At 33.5% G+C, this 22,971-nt stretch overlaps 2 protein-coding genes and 1 non-coding gene across 8 annotated transcripts in view; 1 reads left to right on the top strand and 2 right to left on the bottom strand.

Moving 5' to 3' along the window:
- Nucleotides 1-13,002, bottom strand: part of LOC105324801 (uncharacterized) — a 32,824-nt gene extending 19,822 nt beyond the window's left edge. Inside the window, exons 1-26 of one of the 6 annotated variants that reach the window (XM_034474532.2) lie at nucleotides 12,616-12,998; nucleotides 12,199-12,249; nucleotides 11,912-11,968; nucleotides 11,638-11,721; nucleotides 11,476-11,496; nucleotides 11,310-11,336; nucleotides 11,157-11,200; nucleotides 10,528-10,626; nucleotides 9,682-9,737; nucleotides 9,301-9,414; nucleotides 8,779-8,851; nucleotides 8,507-8,537; nucleotides 7,423-7,527; nucleotides 7,028-7,153; nucleotides 6,407-6,508; nucleotides 5,844-5,900; nucleotides 4,787-4,917; nucleotides 4,250-4,316; nucleotides 3,390-3,572; nucleotides 2,882-3,139; nucleotides 2,553-2,645; nucleotides 2,235-2,390; nucleotides 2,056-2,127; nucleotides 1,724-1,912; nucleotides 1,124-1,224; nucleotides 15-87 (exon numbers count right to left, since the gene is read on the bottom strand). In XM_034474532.2, the coding sequence (XP_034330423.2) occupies nucleotides 15-87; nucleotides 1,124-1,224; nucleotides 1,724-1,912; nucleotides 2,056-2,127; nucleotides 2,235-2,390; nucleotides 2,553-2,645; nucleotides 2,882-3,139; nucleotides 3,390-3,572; nucleotides 4,250-4,316; nucleotides 4,787-4,917; nucleotides 5,844-5,900; nucleotides 6,407-6,508; nucleotides 7,028-7,153; nucleotides 7,423-7,527; nucleotides 8,507-8,537; nucleotides 8,779-8,851; nucleotides 9,301-9,414; nucleotides 9,682-9,737; nucleotides 10,528-10,626; nucleotides 11,157-11,200; nucleotides 11,310-11,336; nucleotides 11,476-11,496; nucleotides 11,638-11,721; nucleotides 11,912-11,968; nucleotides 12,199-12,249; nucleotides 12,616-12,825 (2,580 nt within the window). In that variant the 5' untranslated portion in view covers nucleotides 12,826-12,998. Of the gene's footprint in view, nucleotides 1-14; nucleotides 88-1,123; nucleotides 1,225-1,723; nucleotides 1,913-2,055; nucleotides 2,128-2,234; nucleotides 2,391-2,552; nucleotides 2,646-2,881; nucleotides 3,140-3,389; nucleotides 3,576-4,249; nucleotides 4,320-4,786; nucleotides 4,918-5,843; nucleotides 5,901-6,406; nucleotides 6,509-7,027; nucleotides 7,154-7,422; nucleotides 7,528-8,506; nucleotides 8,538-8,778; nucleotides 8,852-9,300; nucleotides 9,415-9,681; nucleotides 9,738-10,381; nucleotides 10,457-10,527; nucleotides 10,627-11,156; nucleotides 11,201-11,309; nucleotides 11,337-11,475; nucleotides 11,497-11,637; nucleotides 11,722-11,911; nucleotides 11,969-12,198; nucleotides 12,250-12,615 lie in introns of those variants that run through there. The other 5 variants (XM_034474531.2, XM_020065703.3, XM_011423984.4 and 2 more) reach the window with 5 other exon arrangements.
- A 1,081-nt stretch (nucleotides 13,003-14,083) lies between these two features.
- Nucleotides 14,084-14,157, bottom strand: Trnat-agu (transfer RNA threonine (anticodon AGU)). Its single transcript has one exon. It is a non-coding gene; the product is annotated as a tRNA-Thr (tRNA).
- Nucleotides 14,158-19,893: 5,736 nt separating this feature from the next.
- Nucleotides 19,894-22,971, top strand: part of LOC105342703 (uncharacterized) — a 39,143-nt gene continuing 36,065 nt past the window's right edge. Inside the window, exon 1 of the mRNA XM_034474530.2 lies at nucleotides 19,894-20,200. Within this exon, the coding sequence (XP_034330421.2) occupies nucleotides 20,150-20,200 (51 nt within the window). The 5' untranslated portion in view covers nucleotides 19,894-20,149. The remainder of the gene's footprint in view (nucleotides 20,201-22,971) is intronic.

Genomic DNA, 22,971 nt, shown 5'->3' on the forward strand with positions numbered 1-22,971 from the left:
AACTCGTAACTCACCAGATCCTCAGCACTGATCGAGGAGCCTGCCTGAGGCTTGTGGTAATCGTAGGAAGTGCTTCTACTGCCATTGCTGAAAAAAAAAGTTGTTCATACACTACAAATACAATCACCACTAACGATAGTTCATATTCTTACATGTAGAGGTTATAGAGACAATTGACTGATACTAACTAAACTTTAGCACACAACAGCTAAAATTGTACATACCACCACCACTATTTTTGCAGGCTGTTTAAAAATATTGGTCTCTTCTGTGATGTTTAACAAATACATAACTAAATGTCTTGTTGACTTCATGTTAGAGTACATTGTTACTTATTTGTTGGAAAGTTTTATGCTTTATGCTTTGTGCAATATGCTGTACTCCAAATTACAAATGTACAGTACCCACAACATTATTTTTTACAATCTTATCCCATCTTGAAGTTAATCCGATGTTCTATTATTCAATAATTTGTCCTATCACTTGCAAGACTGTAAGGTTTATTGTTTATTTTACCACCAGTTTTTCATGTCTAATCAGGTTTCTGGGTTTTATTCTTTTTAATGTCAGTAAACTTATTATTTTTTTAGATTAGTATCAATAAAGATAAGCGCTGCTATTTTACTATTCTCTTTTGAGAAGTGGACAGGCATAGCCTACATCCATGTGGATGTAGGCTATGCCTGTCCACTTCTCAAAAGAGAATACTATTTTACAGTCGTAAATGGTAATTAAATCTTTTTCAAATCTTAACTTTTTCTATATTCTGCATCCTACCATAGAGCACCACTGTTTTGGAATAAAGATGCAGAAAACATAGCATGAAAAATAATTTTTTTAAATAATTTCATAAGGAAATGGATTTAATGCATAATTAATAGGTAAAATTGAATACCTTACCAGCATATACATTGCATAAAAACAAATCTTAATCAAGAAGGATAACTCTGACATGCTCCTTGCTTACTAAAAGAGAATTGCTTGTCTGACATCATTACCCCTATTTTAGTCCAAATTACACATAAATCTCAAGAAGAAATTATTGAATGTGAGCTAGAGTAATTTTAACATTTATGAAGTATGTATACAATGAAAGCTATACATGTATACTCCTAGGACTTACTCATAGTACTTCTGCAGACTTCCTGACATAATGGCCAGTTCAATGGCTCTCTTCTGTTGGTGTTTCTTGAAGGATCTATAAATCATCTCGAATTCACTGTGCTGAAAGTTAATCATCATCAGTGAAAAAGAGACTGCTCCTAATACATGTACTACTATCGTAGTTAAATATCAGGCTAATTAATTAAATGCTTCAGTTTGTTTTTATATTTCTTCTTAATTCAAATGTAATGTTTTTTCCCTTAAATTTATATCCTAAATTATTCTTCAAGGAATTCAGGGGGAAATTATTTGAATTTTTTTTTTCAAAATTAAAAAAAAATGCATGTACTCTATAAAAGCTATTGCTTTGCATGCATATGGATAAAACAGGACAATATATACGTATGCATGAAGAAGCTCAATATTTAATAACAATGGCATGACACTTATAATTGTTTTATCACCTTAATGAATAAAAAACAAAACAAATCAATATCATGCTATATCAAGTTAGGAAAGTTAAATGTTTACATTCTTCAGCACTTTTGTTATTTGTCCATTTAATACTTGATGGGATACTAGGTGTGGGAATGGGATGTGGGGGTGTTCATGTTTTTACCTGTAGATTCAGTGTGGTAGACAGAAGATTGTACACCTCCTTCACCAATTTGCTGATACTCTGACCACAGTACAACACCTGGGCTCTCTTCTGTTGGGACTCCAGCTCTTTTGGATCCACCTCCTTTCTCTTCAAGGTGTTGGCATTGCATCCAAACTCAAATGCTTTCACTCCATTACTACTTGGTTCCTATAAAAGATTGGATCTACAAAGTCCAATGTAATACTTGTTTGCCAGAAAAATGCTCACATTTCAAAAGAATTGTCCCAGTCTGCATTCACAGTGTTATATATTAATTTACTACAAAAATAGGTCCCTGACTTGAGCCATACCTGAGGATCTTTGTAGATCAAGCTGCTAACAGTGGACACAAAATTAGCCACCATGTTTAATATCACATTCATCTAGAAAAAGTATCTGTAAAGCTTGATATGAATAAACAGCTATACACCTTGAAATGAAAAAGAAATAGAATCAAAAAGCTATTGAGTTGTATAATGTAGACATGTACCCTGCTTTGTAGATCTCCAACTTGGTATAGGACATGATTCCTTCGGGACTTGGCCTCTGGATCAATGGGAGGTTCCACATGCACAGGTTCCCGTGGGGAAGACTTGACAGAGTTGCGGTTTAAAGCAGGCAGTTTTGTTCTCTCTTTTCGGCTGGTCTGTAATAATAGGAAAGCAATAACATCTTCATAAAGATAGACAACTCTGCAATGGCTGTCTAATATAAAAACAAGAAAAGTAACCCAGTAATGTTTATCCTTCAGACTTTTGTAAATTTTGTTGTTTTTTTTTTCATTGGTTAAATAAATTTGTATAGATACCCTCTTTGGTTGAGATTTCTGTTTCTCTACAGATAGTACAGCTGTTTTGGGTTTGATTGGTTTTGCAGGTGAAACAGCCTCCTCTTCTTTCACCTGTGTCATTTTTATTTCATAAATATTCAATATTATTTTAAAAATACAGCATATTAAGAGTATCTTTAAATCCCTAATTTATAACTATCATGAATCTCAATGACCAAAATAAACATCCTTGTAAGCATAAATCTCAGTCACTATATTTATTTTTATTATAACAATATCAAAATTCAATTAAAAAGTTTTTATTCCAAAAACTGTAACAGTTTTAAAGGCATTTCAAATAGATAAACCTCCAAAACCGACTCCTCTTCTAGATCCAGCTCTTCCACATATTCACCATCTTCCACCATGTCAAGGGGTGCATCCTCCACTGGAAGATCTTCCCTCATAGGAATTACCAGAGGTTCGCTTTCTCGAAGATCCACTGGATCACGGATGATAACAGAAGACTTAGTGTCCTCAATGCTGTGAACATCTTGACCTTGAACCTTGTGTTCAACCCTGACAGATGGAATGGGGACTTCGGATCTGGCTATCTTAGATGACTTCTAAATGGTGGGCAAAATTATTTATTTGAGCTTAGTTCAATCATAAAAATTTTTATGCATAAAATTTTATACTGTGAAGATTTATCAAAAACAAAAATGTGCAATACAGAGTACTTATTTGCCTCTTAATTTTAACTAAATCATACAGGCAAAATTATATTATTTGGTACATGTAGGAATCTTTTTTTTTTAAATAATAATAAAATTCTAAGTAGCTTGAATTTCATTATCCCCGACTTTTCTCTTGTACCTTTTGATGGATGATGTTCTCTGTCTGAAGTATTCTAAGATCCGAGATTTCTCGATATGCATCACTTAATTTCATTTCTGTCTCTGCTAATAGCTTTTTTAAATGCTGAATCACATCAGTCAACTTTTCTATTTCAGTATCTTTTTCTTGCAGTTCTTTGTTTATGTGGACATCAGGTCCATCCTGCTGTAAAATAAAAAACACTGAGAAAAAAACATTGAGTGATTATATTTCATAGACTTTCACTTCAAGATTTTGACTATAAAATACCTCCTAGCTTGGGCCAAGTGGAGAGAAAATGCTACGACCTTGACCTCTGGCCTAAAACTTGGTTCAAGGTCACTACATGCCCTTTACCCACAGGCACTCTATGGGTGAAGTTTGATTCAGACAAGGCTGGGATGGGGGTGGGGGGAATGAATAATGGACAACCTAGTTGCATCAAATTACAAACAGACAGACAGACAGTTGGTGAATACACAAGTAACCATAAAGCACCAGCAGAGCACAGTACTCATTTACATTTCCTTTATTGTATTGTTGGGCTAAAATCTAATATTGGTGTAATGTCAATGGACAAAAATATGAAGTGATATTGAATACCTTATTTTATTTTGTTGAATATAACATCTGGGTTTATTCAGTTTGGATCACTGACCTGTGTCTTAACCTTTCTCAGCCATAAATTTCTGGAATCTCCAAGTGTTGTTCCGTTACACGCTTGGCTTACAAATATCACATGTCAAATAAAAGTCTAATACAGCAGCCCCAGTCAGAATTTCAGTTGATAATATCTAAACTTTCCAAGATCAAGGTCTTACAAGAAGATTGATGTACTGAGGTACATGTACCAGACTCACCTTCTCAGCTGGAGTTGGAGTTTCTGCTGGTATAGTTCTGCTGCATTTCTTACAAGATGGAGGTGGTCTGCTGCAAAATGTAAAACTTGTAGATTAATATAAATTATATTAGGATGAAAGTTATAAATAAAGAAACAAGATATCAGTGCGAATTCATTACATCCAAACAAAATACATAACATTATAATTTCATAACTGATTGCTATTTTAATTTTTTTAAAAGTCTACTGATATAGGAAAAGCATTAAAAACCACTCCCCCTGGACATGCACTTTTAATTTGACTGTCTTCAAAAACAGAATACTAGTGTTAATCAAAATAATTTTTGTAAAAATCTTTTCAAAGAAACACCAAAATGCAACATATTGGTACTACATGTATTAATTATCTTTATTTGTAAACAAAAAAATCAAATCATAAAAAATGACTTTTAATTCAAAACGGCATCTCTAAAATATTGTCTGAAAAGTAACTAAATCATCCAAATCAATGAAGCATTCAGACATCTGAAACAAACTGATTTTTCATTAAGCTGACCTTGAAGCTCGTTTGGCAGCAAAAGACAGCTTTTTGATCTCCTTATCTTTCTCCTCCACTGAAGAGGTTAGATTCTCCACCTTCTGGTCCAAACTGTTGATCTCATTGCCCAGCTCCACAAGTGCTACATCCTGTTAAAAATCACCATTATACTTACATCTTGTAAAACATCTCCATCATAATAGTGCTGTGAAATATCACCATCACTTTAGGATCATTGAGATTTTCAAAAGATCAAGATTGAAGAAGTACAAGGTTTATTAAGTTAGATATTCATGACCATTGATTATTTACATATATGCATACTACTCTCACACTAGCCCTGTATCCTGTATAATATAACTAATAATACATATACAATCATGTAGTTGTTTTCTTATAAAACTCTATCATTAGACAATTTAAAAAAACCTTCAGTGCCAGCATACATTTTTAAAAAGCACTTGTACTGATCGAGTCTGTGAAGTTAAGTCAATTTTCTAACATATCCAATTTTTAAAGGGTTTTCTTCTGTTATAAACAAGGTGATAAAAATCAGGCGACATTTAATCAAGAAAATTTAAAGCTAAAAAAAAATAGGGTGTTTTGTTTTCTTCCCTTTAGTAAACTCATTCAAAAAATGTACATAACAGGAACAATTATTTTGCACATTGTCTGCTGGTGCATGAAGGGATAAAAGAGACCATTATTGCATTTACTGGTATCTGATTTTTTTTTTTAGAGAATTGTGCACTCAACAGGAAGCCTATTTTTAAAAAATTAACCACAGGGGCTTGTTCAATTTCCCCCCCCCCCTTTTTTTTTGCGTGTGTGGGGGTTGTTATTGTGCTAATTCAAGTTTTCTAAAGTTTACGTCTCTTTAATATCTGCCACCCAGGTACAGTGTGTCATATGTCATAAACATTCTGGCTAATTACTGGAATAAACTAGTTACAGTACTTGTGTTTTGAAAATGCCTTAAATATTTCATAGTTACAACATGGACAATCAAACTCATCTTCATGTTTACGTGTGTAAATTGATACATGTATATGCTTGCATGAAGTTTAATACATACCTTTGCTGCAAGTACGGGCTCAAATTCTCTCACTTTGAGATCTGTTTCTTTCAGTTCCTACAATACACAGAACACATGAGTTCCTTAAGCATCCCAGCAATTCCATTACTTTGTTTATCCAAGGCGACATCAATATGTACAGGCATTATATAATACACAAAAATATTTATGAAAAAAGCTTCTATTGTCAGTTCACAGGTAAATATTCACAAAAATTTAATCTCTTTATTTAGTGTATAATACATGTACCACTTTACAAAAATTTCCCACGTGTGCTTTAATACATATCTCTTGAAACAATACATGGTATACAATAAACCAAGTTTTATTCTTGTGCAAAAATTTTTGCGGGGTTTGCGAGAGTCTTCTTTTAGCGTATATTTCTAAAATGAGTTCTCGAATGTCTCTAATATCTTATTTTTATAAGGATAATCTAAACCTTGATCATGAAAATTAGTCGCTGTGAATAAGTTTATCTCATGCAATTTGCAACATTAAGTCGTTGTGAATCAAAGTTTGTTTGCAGTAACTTAAGGGAATGATGTACAAGCACTAGCTGTTACTTTTGTGAGGGCGGTAATCCTGTCCTCCTGCTCCCGTATTTGGGTTCTCAGTACAGAGGGGTCACTCGACATCTCATGGGGACGGTTGTTTTCTCCATTAAGCTGGGATTAAAGTTCAAACAAAGAGTAAAATAAAAATTGAAACAATGACACTATGTTAGTACGGAAATGAATTTTACAAGAGGTCTATGGCCAATATTGCAGACCTGAACAACAATATCAAATTAACTGCAACACCCCCCCCCCCCCCCCCTCCAAAAAAAAGAGAATAAATTCTAAATTCTTTCTTCCTCCAGATAATATGACCCTCTCCGACACAAGGGGTTACACAATTATTTGAGCCTTAGCAATTAACTTACCAAACTAAAATACAGAATAGTAGTAGATATATCTTAACCTGTAATTACTAGAGTTAAAATACAGGGTAGATTTATCTCATGTAGTGACTACCTGAGCTATAATACAGGGTAGATTTATCTCATGTCGTGACTACCTTAGCTATAATACAGGGTAGATTTGTCTCTGTCGTGACTACCTTAGCTATAATACAGGGTAGAATTATCTTAACACGTGACATCCTAAGCTATGATAGAAGATAGATTTATCTCGCGTCGTGACTACCTGAGCTCTAATGGTGGATAGGGGTATCTTTGCCTCCTCGTCTCTTTGTTTTTCACCATCATCATCTGCAGCGGAAGCCTTAGTGGTCTTTCTGCTCTCCTTTTCTTTCCGTAATTTCTTGATCATCTGCATGCGATAAACAAAGCATTATGCTGAGAGATAAAAGAAAGCCCTTATAATTTACGCTTCCATTTTTAATAAATTTTTACATTACCAAGACGTCAAATTTAATTTGTTTTCTCATCACCAAATCAATTGCCAACTGGCTCCAAAAACCCAGATAATTGATGCGTAAACTTCTTTATATGAATACAATCAAATTCCTTATCCTATTGCATGAACGTTTCAGAGCTACAGAACAGAAAATGCACAGAAAAAGGATGAAATCTGTGTACCTTTTTGGCTTTCTCCAAGTCCGTTTCATATCTGATGATGGATTCCTTAGCCTGGACCAGCTGCACTTTCAGATCGGTGCAGTCATCTGCAAGCTGACTCTTGACCTACAATGTACTTTTGAATCAGATGAAGTCATGACCAAATCATATTCATTTGTTACAGAAACCAAATCATGATTATTAACTGCAATGCTTTACTCTTTTATATTAATATTTTTAAAGCTAAAATTGCTACAAAGGATAGAATGTAAAGGTTAAAGAGATCACCAAGCTCTAAGCAAGGCGAATATACTCTATGATTCACCTGCTTTCTCACCCTCAATAATAATAATGAAACATGCTTCTTGCATTAAAATCAATGTTTACATAAGGCTTCATCACAGATATGTCGAACAAGTAATTTCAAATGCCGAATGAAAAGAAGTGATTGATTAGTGGTGCATGAAATTTAATACACGTACAAGGTACATCATGTATATGTTAAATTCAAACTCTGTACAATACAATACACGGTACATTATGTATTCATTGAGTTTACATTGTGTATAGAATATACCGGTACTAGTGTAAGCTGTTAATGGATTAGGAAGAACGATAAAACTCAAATCAGACCAAAGTCTCGAATATAGAACTGTTACCTGAATCTCCTACAGATTCTACACAACATTGTGTTGTGTTTTCGGTGATCATATGCCACTCAACCTGAAAATGTTTGTATGGTGGAAACTATTGCCAAACATACATAGACTACATTTGCTAAAATTATCAACATGCAAAATAAGTTTGCTACCGGTAAAAACCCTACTATAACTACATATATATACAGTCAAACTTTGTTATTTCAAACTAGATGGGACAGTTTACAAACTTTGATTTATCCTATTATTCGATATCTCGGGGGTAAAATACTTGAAAAATAAGTGGTTGGGACTTAAAAATCACTTCGACAAACTCATTGTATTCAAGATATTGGTGTTCGAGATATCGAAGTTCAACTGTATATATATACAGACACACACAGACTTGGCCAATTTTATCTTTCATAGTTAATAAACAAATGCTGAAACTGAAGATTAATACTTACCATTTTTTCTCTCTTTATATCTTTGTTTAACCTATAAACATAATCAGACAATTTCCACTAGTTTCATCTGTTAACTTCAGTTTTTTCATGAAAGCATTTTGAAGCATGAGAAATTTTAATACAAATGCAATGTAATGATTGTAAAAGAAAATTTGTTTGAACCACATTATGATTTTTTTTTATAAAAAGCCTAGAGATAAAACAATCTCCCTTTGACTTGATAATCAGATTTTATGAACATTATAATAAGACCCTAACCAATCTGTGCTAACCTATTGAATAACAACTGTTGCTTTTCCAGTTCTCCAAGTAGCTGGTATATCTTGTCTGTGAGCATTGTCACTTCTGTTTATAAAAAAATTCAGATTTACTAATTATTTTGAATATCTGAACTTCTCTGATAATAAATCCCTGTATGGATGCAGGTACAATGTACAAGGTTCTGTTTGTCTACAAATTGTTGTGACAAAAAATGATGAAAATATAACAGACTACGATAATATGAATATAAAAATCAATCCAAAAAGTACAGTATAACCTATTTTTATGCAATTTTTTTCTGCCATTGCAAAAATTTGCATTTTGATTCATGATAAAACTGTAAGTATTATGTGATATTTTATTTTTTGTGATATTTGAATTGATACCCATATAACACATTTTGTAGATATTAAACATTTTGCAAATGAGATGAAAGCAAAATTTTTTGCCAAAAAATGCACAACGCAGAAAAATCCAGATGTACAAATTATACTGTTCTACGGTAATAGTACCGGTAATCTCAATATTCCCACCTTCAGAGCTTTCCTGACGAACTTTCTTCATCATCCCCACTATTTCATCTGCTGCATCTTTCCATGGAATAAACTCTGTTGATCCAGCCCGCACCTTCATTGTTTGAATGCTGACTGTAATATATCAACTTAATGTAAAATAAACATTGCAAGTTTGCTTATCATAAAGATGTAATACCTAGAAAAAGGTGATATTTTGAGTCTCTTGACTCAATATCAATACATTTCAATACCTGCGTATTCTGTACAAGGTTCATTTCCATCACTTTTTTTTAAAATTTCAATATTTGTCAGTAACTATATTCAATCACTGAAGAGTTTAAGATATATCTAAAACCCAAGACAGAATATATCCATGTTACACAGGAAATCAATCCTTACTTGTTTTCATAAGCTGGAGATTGTCAAGAACTTTCTTTCCCACATGTTTTTTCTCTCTGCAAAAATAATTTTGATCAGCATAGATTCAAATTAATTGACAAAACCATGAGAGCTATAAATTAGAATAGCAAACATATCCTCTATGTAAGTAAGTAAGTAAATAAGTAAGTAAGTAAATAATTTATTATAGTAACATGTGTTATAACAAATTACAAAATGTTGTACAAAGTAGATAATGAGACACCGGCCCATTGGGCCTATATGTTAAAAATATATGTTATAAATTAAATCTATAAAATAGATTGATAAAATCTATGCTAACGTATAGCTCATGGTCAATCGAGTATTTTTGGTTCACTATTTTCAGTTCGAGTCATTTAGAAATATTACATGTATAAACATCAACATAACCACAGGGGCTCGATCGATCGCCATAAACTGTTTGTCTTTTTCCTGTGACCACCCATGTACTATAAAATTAGGGACGTATATACTAGTTAGTATATACGTACCTGATAAAATACGAGTATTAATAATTTCATAATAAAGGGGTGGTCACATAGTAAGAAAACAAAAAGTGCATGTGCAGCAACTACGAATACATTGTAAAGATAAAATTCATAATAAATAAATTCATAATAAATAATAAAAAGCAAATTGACAGTCTTTAAAAAACGGTAGTATTTAATAAAATACATACACATTAGAATATGATGAACATGTCCTATCTGTTGAGATTGTACTTCACAATCGCATAATTTACTTTTAATAAGCTTTTCCCGCCATACTGTCGAACTGATATGTAATATTCAAATTGTAAACGTGAATATTTCCGGATTTACTTACTCAGCTAATATTTGAGCTTTCCTCCCAGGATCTGCATTCAGCTGATTTTGAATTCTTTTCAGCTTTTCAAAGGTTGCCACAGTTTCAGCATAGCTTTTCCTAAAATTTGGAGTTAGAGGATATTTATAAGTTTAACATTAAAAAAGAAGAAGTCAAAAGCGTGGCTGTAGGTGATACAGGTACTAGTTGACAAGAAATTTATAGATCGTATTTTAAATATATAGTTATCTTTAAATTCATCATAATCAAAATGATTTTCAAGATATCAACTGCTATGTGATGAAAGATAACTTCACAACACAACATCAAGGGTTTGTGATAATATTAATCTTTTTTCACGGCTACATTTCTTTTATGTGTCTCTTAATATGATTTTAAGTTCATAATGGCAAGGTTGAGGAGCCCTGGCGTCTTTTAATTAATTCTTTAATATTTCTTACAACTTTTAAACAAATATAAACATAAAAGAATTTATACTTCAATATATTTATAAAATACATGCATAAACATAGTATATTCTTTGTAAATGTTTGTGATAATCTCTCTCTCTCTCTCTCTCTCTCTCTCTCTCTCTCTCTCTCTCTCTCTCTCTCTCTCTCTCTCTCTCTCTCTCTCTCTCTCTCTCATACGTAAGTTCATGTTCTTCTTTCTCGGTGATTGAGGAATCGACTCCCTGTTGAGATAACAGAAACATTAATTATAACCAGTCTTGAACTGGACAATTTGATTTTTGAAAAATTCGAGAACTTTAATTTTATTTTATTTAAAATATTTTCACTCACCAGGTCCGTGTGATCCACAGTGAACCACTATTTAGGTAAAATCAAAAAAATAGAACAATGAAGTATGTAAACATATTACTGCTATCATAAAGCAAATTTACAATATATTCAATCATATAATATCTTACTTATTATTTATTTTTAAAAATGCATATATAATACATACATCTGCCAACTGCAGAAGAAGCTGAAAAAAAATGAAAGTACATGTATCATTTTTTATACAATGCAGAAATTTTGTATTCGAAAATAACACCATATTATATGGGATACGAAAGAACGTAATATTAAATTATTATTATTTTTGAATGTTTAGAAATTTGAATACATCATCTCTTTCTCTATTAGCTGCAGCTACAGATGACGTCATTTCTTCATATCGACCAATGAAAACATTAAGGTGATCTCTGATCTGGAATAAATTAATTAGTGCGTCAAAAGCTTAAAATTAAAGAATTTGATTCCACTACGTTACTTCGTTTACCATTTTCTCGCTCAAACTCTCAAACTGATGCTATAAGTGTACATTTGTATGCATTAGATTTCATTTCAACAAATAACTTTTAATTTTTTGTTTGTTTGTGGGTAGCGTAAATACTCACTTCTTTGGATTCGATATTGTTCACCTCCTGTTTTACTTTTGTAACATAGGATGCGCTCTATCAGGGAAAAAATTATAATTTGGTTCCATACGACAAAAATATTAGTATATTACTGCGTCAAAACCAGACACTAAATTATCACAAAAGTAGATTTAGTATAACTGTTAAAGAAAGAAATCTGTCTCAGTAGCCGTTACATTATTAATTATATATTGTGATATGTTTATTATAAATATTCGATATAGTTTATAGTTTATGCATTAAATAAATCAATTTTAAGAACTCACTGTGGCGGTTTCCTGCGAGTATTCATCTATAGCATCGTAAGTATACAGGGTCTGTAATAGAAAATCATACATTTGTTTCCCAGTTTAAAATCATGCCGGATAGACCTCCATGTTGAAGAAATAATTGAATACATGTATGTTCATCTCTTGTAAAGCAAAGAAGTTGTAAAATCTTAACTGATCTATTTAAATTTTTGAGTTTTTTTAATTGGAGGGAAGGGGGGGGGGGCTGTCAATTGGGTTCGTCACCTAGCAAATTATGGAATAAATCGACACTGCTATATATTAGATTAAAAATCTAATTGATACACAATAAGTATCTGTATATAATATAAAGAAAGATGATATAATTCAATATACATGTACATACATTAACAGCTTTTGGTATTTAAACTTGAAACACTCTTTGCCCGATACCTGATGAAGACGCTTAGTAATGTCGGAGAGCTCTTGCTTGATGGCCGTTTTCTTCCTGGCGGCGCTGTTCTCATACACAGGACCCACTAACAGGCTGGTGTCAAACGTCTCCTGGGCGGACCGGTCCCTCACACCGGCAGAGGTCGACCCAGACCTCATGCTCACACCGCCGTATGGCCGCTTTCCCGTACTTACAGGTTTTTTATACATTGTTTCCAGAACTAATTACCGGTATTACAGAATTAATTCACTACTAATGTTACTTAATTCAAATAAAAAAATCTAAATAAAAAAATCCCACCACAAATTGGTCGAGATAATCAAAATTTCAAATTATTATTGTTACATGGCTTTCTTTAATAATTATGTTAAAATGGTAATGACAATTGTGACGTCAATGTGTTGTAACGTAAGTAGCATGACAAAACTGAAGGCATCCATTGTGACGTCATAATGTGTTTGATTTTTTTTTTCTTTTCCCGTAGTTTATGAATGGGTGTAGAAAATGAAACATTTTATGTTTTTTTCTTGACATTTTAATACAAATCGTGTTTTTATTTTCGGATCCTTCTGAATGAAATCGACTGTTGCATGTTACGCTACCGCTTTCGAGATCAGATTACGGATACCTACATGTATATTCAATTTAATGAGTTTTTTGTGTGTAAATAATTGTTTCCAGAGACGGAAAATAATCTTGATATTTTGTAATTGATTGTCTTAGTACATGTATTTCAATGAAGATGGCAATGTGAAACCTAATTTTTATCGCGCTTACATATTGATTACGCTCTTATGGACCTCTAGTAACCAAGCAATAGTTATTAAACATTAGTTTACAAATTTATATACATTGTATATTGTTTTTTTTAGAAAGCTAACTGTTCTTAATCTACTTCAGTTTAATCTTACTCGAATCAGTAATATGTTGATGTAGGTGAGAATATGGGGCTTTGAGAATCACTCAAAATGAAGATTTTAATCAATCACATTCAAATTTGGATTTTTAATCTATACAAACTGGAAAAAAAAATTGATTATGATGGAGTTGCCCCCCCCCCCCCAAGTTTTTTGTGAGGATGTAAAAAATTGGAATAAAAATAAGGAAATTAGGAGTGAAATTGAAGTTTAGTTACACTACGCCAGCCCCCCCCCCCCCCCCCCCCCCCCCGGATTAGGATTTCGAAGATTTTGGACAATTAAATACCTCATTCCTTTTTCTTTTATTTGCTTGTCAAGAATTATTGGATGAGCCTGCCCCCCCCCCCCACTTTCAAAAACGATGCTACGTGCCTGACTAATATTATATAAACTATGCAGCACCTGACGATATATTTTTTTCGTAATAGTTAGGTAGAGGGTTCCGGTACATATCTTTGATATGAGAAAAATATAAGGTAATGTACATTTGATAAACTAAAATCATATGGAAAGTAAAGGGGTTTTTTTTAATGGTTTTTTTTAAAAAAGGCTCCAGGGGGAGTCGAACCCTCGACCTCCTGTTTACTAGACAGGCGCTCTAACCAACTGAGCTATGGAGCCGCAATGTCGACGGGGCGTTATACAACAATCATTCTATTGACACGTGATTTGTGTTTATTCCGATTGCAATCGCAACTTCTCGGGCCTTTTCTACAAGCGGCGCTTTCTCTTGTTCTTGTCAGGGAGCGCGTCCCTGACAACCTCCCTCCTTAATTATATTGAATAAAGGGATAGTAAATAGACCATTAATCATTTGATATTTAAATTGGTATATATTTAGGCGATTGTGAACACGATGTTTCGTATTGTCGACAAATTATCAAAGATAAAAGCACACGCAACCTTCGTATATTATCAAAACCGATTTGGTTTGACTTTTCCTATAGCGTCACGATCATTTCTGTCAGCTACGTCATGCATAAATTATACACGCCGCCGGTGTGAAAACTATATGATTGGTTAACTCCTATTTTTAGGCCGAGTTATCAGTGTACGCTTATGCAATGCCAGAGCTGAAGGATTTCTCAGAACAGTTTATCCCCCCCCCAATATTATTCATTCAAAATCGACTATCCCGTATGTTTAAATTCTGTGCTAACCCCCCCCCCTCTCTCTCTCTCTCTCTCTCTCTCTCTCTCTCTCTCTCTCTCTCTCTCTCTGTGTGTAAACGGGCGTTAAACCATAGCCTCAAGCTACGGTCCAGAGTACGTCGTTATAAAAAATATAATATTTGAAAGTTGCATGTGCTAAGCGTTCATTTCATGTAAATACCGTAAATGTATAATGCACATGTATTACCTACTAACTTGCCAGTCAAAGTGATAGGTATGAATTCCTCGATTTCTACACCTTTCGATCGGCAATCGACAGTCAATAAAAGTATTGAACGATTGTTTGAAAGAACGAGACGGAAGTGGAGAGTACAAGGAGGTTTGTACATGTGCGTCTTCATTAGACAAGTGTCCGATTCGTTTCTCTTCTGTTGTCCTATCACTTTCGGTGTAAATATATATACTAAAATATCCACAAACCATTTACTGCAGATTTCTTTATTTTACCTGTCTCTGAACCTCCGATCACCCGCTCCATACATGAACACTGGTTTGTTTACATACATAAAAAATACAGTTCTTGATCCGCTTTCCGAGTACGGTTAAAGGTTGTTTAATAGGAGAAAGTTTGGGGCGGGTAAAGCTACAATTATTAACAGTAGTAAACTAAATGAAGAATTATTTAAATGGATTATTTGCACAAAATGTGGTATGGTATGATGTAAATATTTTTAAAAAATAGTGTTACTTTTATACGCGGCAAATTGCCGTAAAGTTTTTTTGTACATGTAAGTATTGTATGCACTGTAGCTTTATATTTTCTAACCCAAAATTTATACACAGAGCTACAGCTATATATGTTATGTACCGTATGTATTGTTTTATCACAAGTGTACACTTTCGAAAAATAGCCCAATTTCGACAGTCACGAGTACCCATGTGAATTTTTCATTCTCTGATATGTTGTTGTTCTGTCCGTGCATAATTTAGTCTTAGTTAACCAGCAGCCAATCAGCGGTAAGCTGAATCCACCAATAAAAAAACTGTGGTTAAGGTGCGGGTATTGTTTATGTATGACGTAGCTGAAAAAGTTGAACGCGACGCGATCGGAAAAGTCAAACCAAATCGGTTTTAGTAATATTCCAAACTGCTAGCAAATGGATGATAGATTTGATGTATACAACAAGGCCCTTTCAATTTCCACTAATTATGACCCTTCTAGCTTCCACCTAGTTCTTATCAAACCCATTCAAGCTCTGCCTAGGACCACATTGTCATTTGTTAATTTTCCGTGTATATAAATGCTTTATATTTACCATAGGCGTCGGAACTAGGGGGTGGGGGGCTAGGGGGGGGGGGGGGGGGGCTTAGCCCCCCACTTTTTTTTGCAAAGTTATACCTAACTATTAGAAACATAGCATGATAGAGGGTTCAGCCCCCACTTTTTCTCGCAGGAAAGATTATTGTTCCTAAATTTACCTTGAACCCCCCCCCCCCCCATACGGATTAGGAATTTCATGATTTTGGGAATTACTTTTTTCTCAATATTTCTGAGGATTAGTCTAGCCCCCCCCCCCCCCCCCCCCCACTTTCAATTTGCTTCCGACGCCAGTGTTCACGGTATATAGCGACTATCTAACCTACTGATGAAAATTCTTTATACATGTATATGTGTAGGTACTCCCTATCCACAGGCGCGCCTGACGTTAAAAATATTTCTTTTGGTATAATAAGATTATCTCTTGTACTATAATATTATTACTAAAACCGATTTGGTTTGACTTTACCGATCGCGTCGCGTTCAACTCTTTCAGCTACGTCATACATAAACAATACCCGCACCTTAACCACAATTTTTTTTATTGGTGGATTCACCTTACCGCTGATTGGCTGCTGGTTAACTAAGACTAAATTATGCACGGACAGAACAACAACATATCTGAGAATGAAAAATTCACAAGGGTACTCGTGACTGTCGAAATTGGGCTATTTTTCGAAAGGTCTTTCGAAAGTGTACACTTGTGATAAAACAACACATACGGTACATAACATATATAGCTGTAGCTCTATGTATAAATTTTGGGTTAGAAAATATAAAGCTATATACAGTGCATACAATACTTACATGTACAAAAAAACTTTACGGCAATTTGCCGCATATAAAAATAACGCTATTTTTGAAAAAAATAATAATTCTTCATTTAGTTTACTACTGTTAATAATTGTATTTTACTTGCCCCAAACTTTCTCCTATTAAACAACCTTCTTCCGTACTCGGAAGGCGGATCAAGAACTGTATTTTTTATGTATGTAAACAAACCATTGTTCATGTATGGAGCTGGTGATCGGCGGTTCAGAGACAGGTAAAATAAAGAAATCTGCAGTAAATGGTTGGTGGATATTTTAGTATATATATATTACACCGAAAGTGATAGGGCAACAGAAGAGAAACGAATCGGACACTTGTCTAATGAAGACGCACATGTACAAACCCCCTTGCACTCTCCACTTCCGTCTTGTTCTTTCACACCATCGTTCAATTCTTTTATTGACTGTCGATTGCCGATCGAAAGGTGTAGAAATCGAGGAATTCATATCTATCACTTCGACTGGCAAGTTAGTAGGTAATACATGTGCATATTGCACATTTACGGTATTTACATGAATTGAACGCTTAGCACATGCAACTTTTAAATATTATATTTTTTATAACGCCGTACTCTGGACCGTAGCTTGAGTTGAGGCTATGGTTTAACGCCCGTTTACAGAGAGAGAGAGAGAGAGAGAGAGAGAGAGAGAGAGAGAGAGAACGTTTTGCACAGAATTTAAACATAGGGGATAGTCGATTTTGAATGAATAATATTGGGGGGAAATGAACTGTTCTGAGAAATCCTTCAGCTCTGGCATTGCATAAGCATGTACTGATAACTCCGCCTAACTCAACCAATCATAAAGTTTTCACAACGGCGGCGTGTATAATTTATGCATGACGTAGCTGACAGAAATGATCGTGACGCTATAGGAAAAGTCAAACCAAATCGGTTTTGATAGTATATCAGTTTAGTAGAGGGATCACATGCGCCTGGCGTTTAAACTATTTCTTTAAATAGTAAGATCACCCCCTATACTATAACAACATTAATAGTTCAGGGGGTAATCTATTTATTAAAAGAAATATTTTTTATCCTCAGGCGCCTGTGTCTCTATCTGTAAAGAAAAGTTTAACGGAGCGTATAAAAACATCCCTATTAGGCCTATATTATAAATCAAGTCAAGGAATAAGGATTGAAGTGAGGAGGCCTATTTACAACTCTAAGTTTCAGTGCCCTCACCAAATACATTTATACGCAATTTCAGAAGCAAGGTTTCAGTCATCTGGCTATCTGCTACAAGGCTCACTTTATCTTAAAAGTTTTTAAACGATATTAAATTAACCTTGATTGTTTAGACGAAGCGCTAAAGCAACACACTAAAGTGTTTTAATTACATGGTAGCAAAACTTAGAGTATGATATCAATCCTTTGATGTTAAAAGAAATAAGCTCCAAATTTTATCATATTATCAGTTTCAAAAATATATTTAACATATTAGACACAGAAAGGGTAAATCAATACTTTTCTCATTTGCGAAAGCAAAACAGATACCCGTCTATCACGTATTGCAAGCATTTTGTCGGGGGGGGGGGGGGGGGGGGTACCAAACCTTATGTTTTTAAAGTAGATTTTAACATAAACTTTCTTGGACGTAGATGTAATAGATATAAATGAAACTTCATTCTACAATAGTTAGTTTTATACAAAGATGAATGAAAAGGTATTTGATGTTAGTTTGTATATAAATATATTCGTCGTGATTTTGAAGTAAACGGCAATTTATTCACATAATTGTTGTCATTTGATTGAATAATGCAGATTTTAAAACACTTCCATAACTACATGTATATATATGTACTTCCTATTTCTCAATTGAATATATAATTCTTTTTGTCGAAGGGTATAGCACGATCCATGAAGCATAAACATGGGTTTCATATGACAAAAATCAGAACCTATATCCTCGTTGTCATACCGGTATCAGTGAAATCGGTAGGTACAGGTATCACGCAACTACTCTAGTTGGTAGACATTATATAGATCACACAAATTTAATTTTAATACAACGTCAGACAATTATAAATAGAATGGATGGAATTTCCCGATCTATTATTAAATTTGCATGACTTAATTGCATTAATAGAATTCAAAGATGTACAGAATACGTAAAAATATTAAATTAAAGCTAAATATCACTTTAAATTGAAGTTACTTATATCTAAAATCAGCCCAAGTTTCATGACTATTAATTCATCAAGTCACTCTTTTCTAAGATAGATAACTCTAATTTCAAATTAAGATGCACTACTCTATAATATGTCCATAGAATTTGATTTCGAACTCTTCCTCATCCATGCAATTAAGTAAAAAGCAGGCACTTCCACTCAAAACGGAACAAGGATGTCGAGTTGGGCTGAATCTAAAAATATTACCAAAAAAAGGAAATTGATTCTAAACTTTCAAGATTAGATCATTGTTTCTTGTATAAATATATATATGTATTTCTAAAAGTAAAAAAGATGGGGAGGGGGGGGGGGGGGATGTGCAAAATATTTTGTATAGTTTTTTTCTATAATGACACCAGAGGAGTTTGGAGTTTTTGATAACATAAAACTCTTCTAATAGCTCTTCTAATTAGTATTAAAAACTCCAGGAAAGAAAAAATGAGATGGAAATATACATAAGACTGATACTTGACAAGGTTTTAAAACACTTACATAGAAATAATAAAAAAAACTTCAGAATTAAAATTTTAAATATGTGGCTTAAATTTGAATGGGACCAATGATTAAGCTCTTACAACCAATGACTTAAATCAAAAGAGAAATTAAAAACAGGTGATTAAACCACTTGTGCTCCTGGGCTTTGAATTCAAAACGTAAATATATCCTTAATATACTCCCGTATATCTTATGTATCGAGTTACACTCAGCAGAGTTTTTTTTTCTTTACGCATCGATTTCTTAAAGAATACGAAAATAAAACCAAGTAAGTATATGAATGTTACATAGGATCTATGAAAATCGTCGTACAAAAATATAACATACTCATTTGTATTTTATTTAAAATCAAAACTTACAAGGAAAACGAATTCCACACATGCCATTTCATGAACAATTGCTGTGCTTTACTTGCGCATGTGTTCGCAATGTAACAGTATAACATACAAGTTCAGACAGGACACAAAACTTAAGTGTTGTGGGTAGACATTAACTGAGCAAAGATAATAATTCAACCCTTAAAAACACGGATTTCAACGGGGAATTGCCATTGTGGATGAAATTGAATTCTCAAAGACGAGGAAAATACAAGAAAGGAGGAAAAAATCGAATTTTCATCTGACGACGTCATTGTGTAGACGTGGCGTGTTAGCAATCTGGACTTATTTTGAAAAATATATTTGTAACCATGAAAGTTGATGGACTCAACAATAAAGATGTGGACAGCCTCCACCCGACGGTAAGTCTGGTTGTTTTTGACCTGTAAAATCGCTTTTATATCGATAAAAAAAATGGACAAAAGACGTATGGTTATATTATAATATTGTAATAAGCAGGTGCAAAGTTCATGATTCGTCAGACGAGATCTAGACCCAGCCCCCTTTGCTACCTCTGGGTTTTTTTCTCCTAATTTTATTTTTGACTACAGCTCATACCAGAAACCACTGTATATAAAGGTCTATTTTCTGAAAACGGGTACCTCCACCCTTATGACACGATTTCTAGATATCGCCTGTATTCTATTGCTTGGAAGCGAGCCATACATCGCCATCTTGAATGTAATTTAAAAAAGTACATATTCATTCTTATATGAAAAACAAGGTTACACTCATCATTAATTATCATCGTAGTATGAGTTCAATATAAATGTAATAGTTAATGAAATAAATGTATAAATGATATAGTATATACATGTACTTCCTAAAAAAGATGGACTGTATGCGGTTCATTGATTCAAAAGTTTCGATTTTCCCGTGATCGATATCAAACTATTTGTCCCCTCGTGTATATGAATTAGATAGGGTTTGAGTGGTTTTTTTTGTCTGTTATGTTGACTTCAAAGAAAATTACATTAGATTTTCACTTTGTTGTATTGTTACAAAATGAATAGTACATCTTTTTACAAACAACAATACTGTACTTCTTTTACTGTTATATTATGCTAACCAACTACATAGAGTTTTAAAGCATTTTATCAAATATAGCGACTAACAAGGAAATCATTACAGTTTTGATTGGTGTGTTTTCGACATTTTGTGTATGTTGGTGTTGTAGCACTTTTCCGTCTTCATAAGCATGTTAATGTTAATAATATTATGTATGGTTGTATGTATTTCCTTTTTGCACATGCAGCGTATATCACACTGAATATAACATATATATGCACACCATCCTCGGAACTTATCATTAGACATGTCATTGTCTATATTTATACTTGTACATGTGTTTTGTGCTAGTTATGTGACAAATTAATCGTGCCATAATAATTTGTATACTAAACATGACATTTACGACTAGCTATGCTAGTGTATCTACATGCAAATTTTAAATTGAGCGATGAAAATAGCATTGACTTGTGGAAAGCGGGGAGGGGGAATCGGGGATGCAGATAATCATGTTGTACTTAAGATTCGTTTAACGAGATCATTCTCCTATAGTGTAATTGTACCCGACCTGTTAGAGCATTAAGGAATGGATCTTAAGATTCGCAATTGACTACGAAAAAAGAAATGAAATTTCCTACTGTAGAAAATTTTGCACTATTTTCGTTAAACCTCAAATCCCAAGATTTCTAACATTACCCCAATAGCAATGCCAATGGCGCATGAAGTCTTTCCATTGACCTAATTTAAATTACGCAAAATGCGTGTATCTACCTGTCTGATAACATATTGCATACTCGAATAGAACAATAATTTTATTATGGTTGTATGAAACAATATATATATGTATACGCATCTTCGGAATTTTAAATATGTCAGGTAATAGCTTTAGAGGGCATATGCATCTTTGGTATTTTAAACATGTTTTATACCCCTCAAATTTTTGGTTTTCCAAATTCATTGCTGGAAAATTAGGCAGACAAGTCATTTTTATTTTGCCTTTTGTGTTCAGCCTTACAATTCAGCTTGACAACTTTAACTACAGAGTTTTTTTGTTGTTTTTTTTAATTTTTCCTTATAATGATGTGTAGTTACAATTTCACGGTCAACATGCATTCAGGATATTATTTACAGTGTTTTTATACATTGTATTTATGTACACGTAAAACTATTAAGCAACGCCTTAAGAACACACCGTTTTGTCGTAAGGGTTACACAAAGAATCCTACATGAATTTAAAAACAGCTCGATCTGAATCGTATACAGTAACTGAAACGTCAAAAACAGGCAACATGCAGGCCCCGTACATCAAACATTGGTACCCCCCACCACCCCCACACAGACACAGACACACACTAATACACAACATTTGGCAAAATAATTTTTAAAGTCTCTAGACTCGGGGCATGAAAAGTTCGTGACCTCATTACTGGCGGTTACTTATTAAAATCCATCTACATTTTTTGGCACCTTTAACGATCGTCTCAGGAGTCATTTGGTCTACGCCAACAAGCAAAAAGACCAGTTTGTATTTATGAATGAATATTTGTAAATCATTTAATTTAGAAATCAGTGAACTTTTATTTATGTTTCAAATAATTAGTATAATTATTTCATCTAATGGGTAATAGACTAATAGCACACAATTGCATACGGCTTGTTTAACAAAAAACTTTACGATTCGGTTAATTCTGTAAGTTTAATCAACGGTGATAGCAATTCCTTTCGTTGCGTGAGGAAAGACGTATACAACTTGAGTCATTGCATTATTGCGAGGGACTTAGAAAGCTTATAGTTTTAAAAGGAAAGCGAATCGCTCTAATTTTCTAGAAAAAGAAATTTTCAGGGAATAACTTCATATCACATTAGATTGTATAAAACTTTTTTCATTTTTCGAAAATGGATACTTTTATTTATACGTTCAACGTTGAACTTTTATCGATCATATTTGCGCTGTTCATAATATGTCCGTTTTCAAATTTACATTTCTCGATTTATCGGTGAACACATTGCCAAGTGCCAAAATCAATACGATGAAATTCCAAACTATCTGTCAGTCAATTTCGTCCATTTAATATTACAAGTTAAGAGGACCGGAATGCCCTTTTTACAATTATAAAGTAGAAAT

The sequence above is a fragment of the Magallana gigas genome, chromosome 8, assembly GCF_963853765.1.
Source record: "Magallana gigas chromosome 8, xbMagGiga1.1, whole genome shotgun sequence".
Classification (NCBI taxonomy): Eukaryota; Metazoa; Mollusca; class Bivalvia; order Ostreida; family Ostreidae; genus Magallana; species Magallana gigas.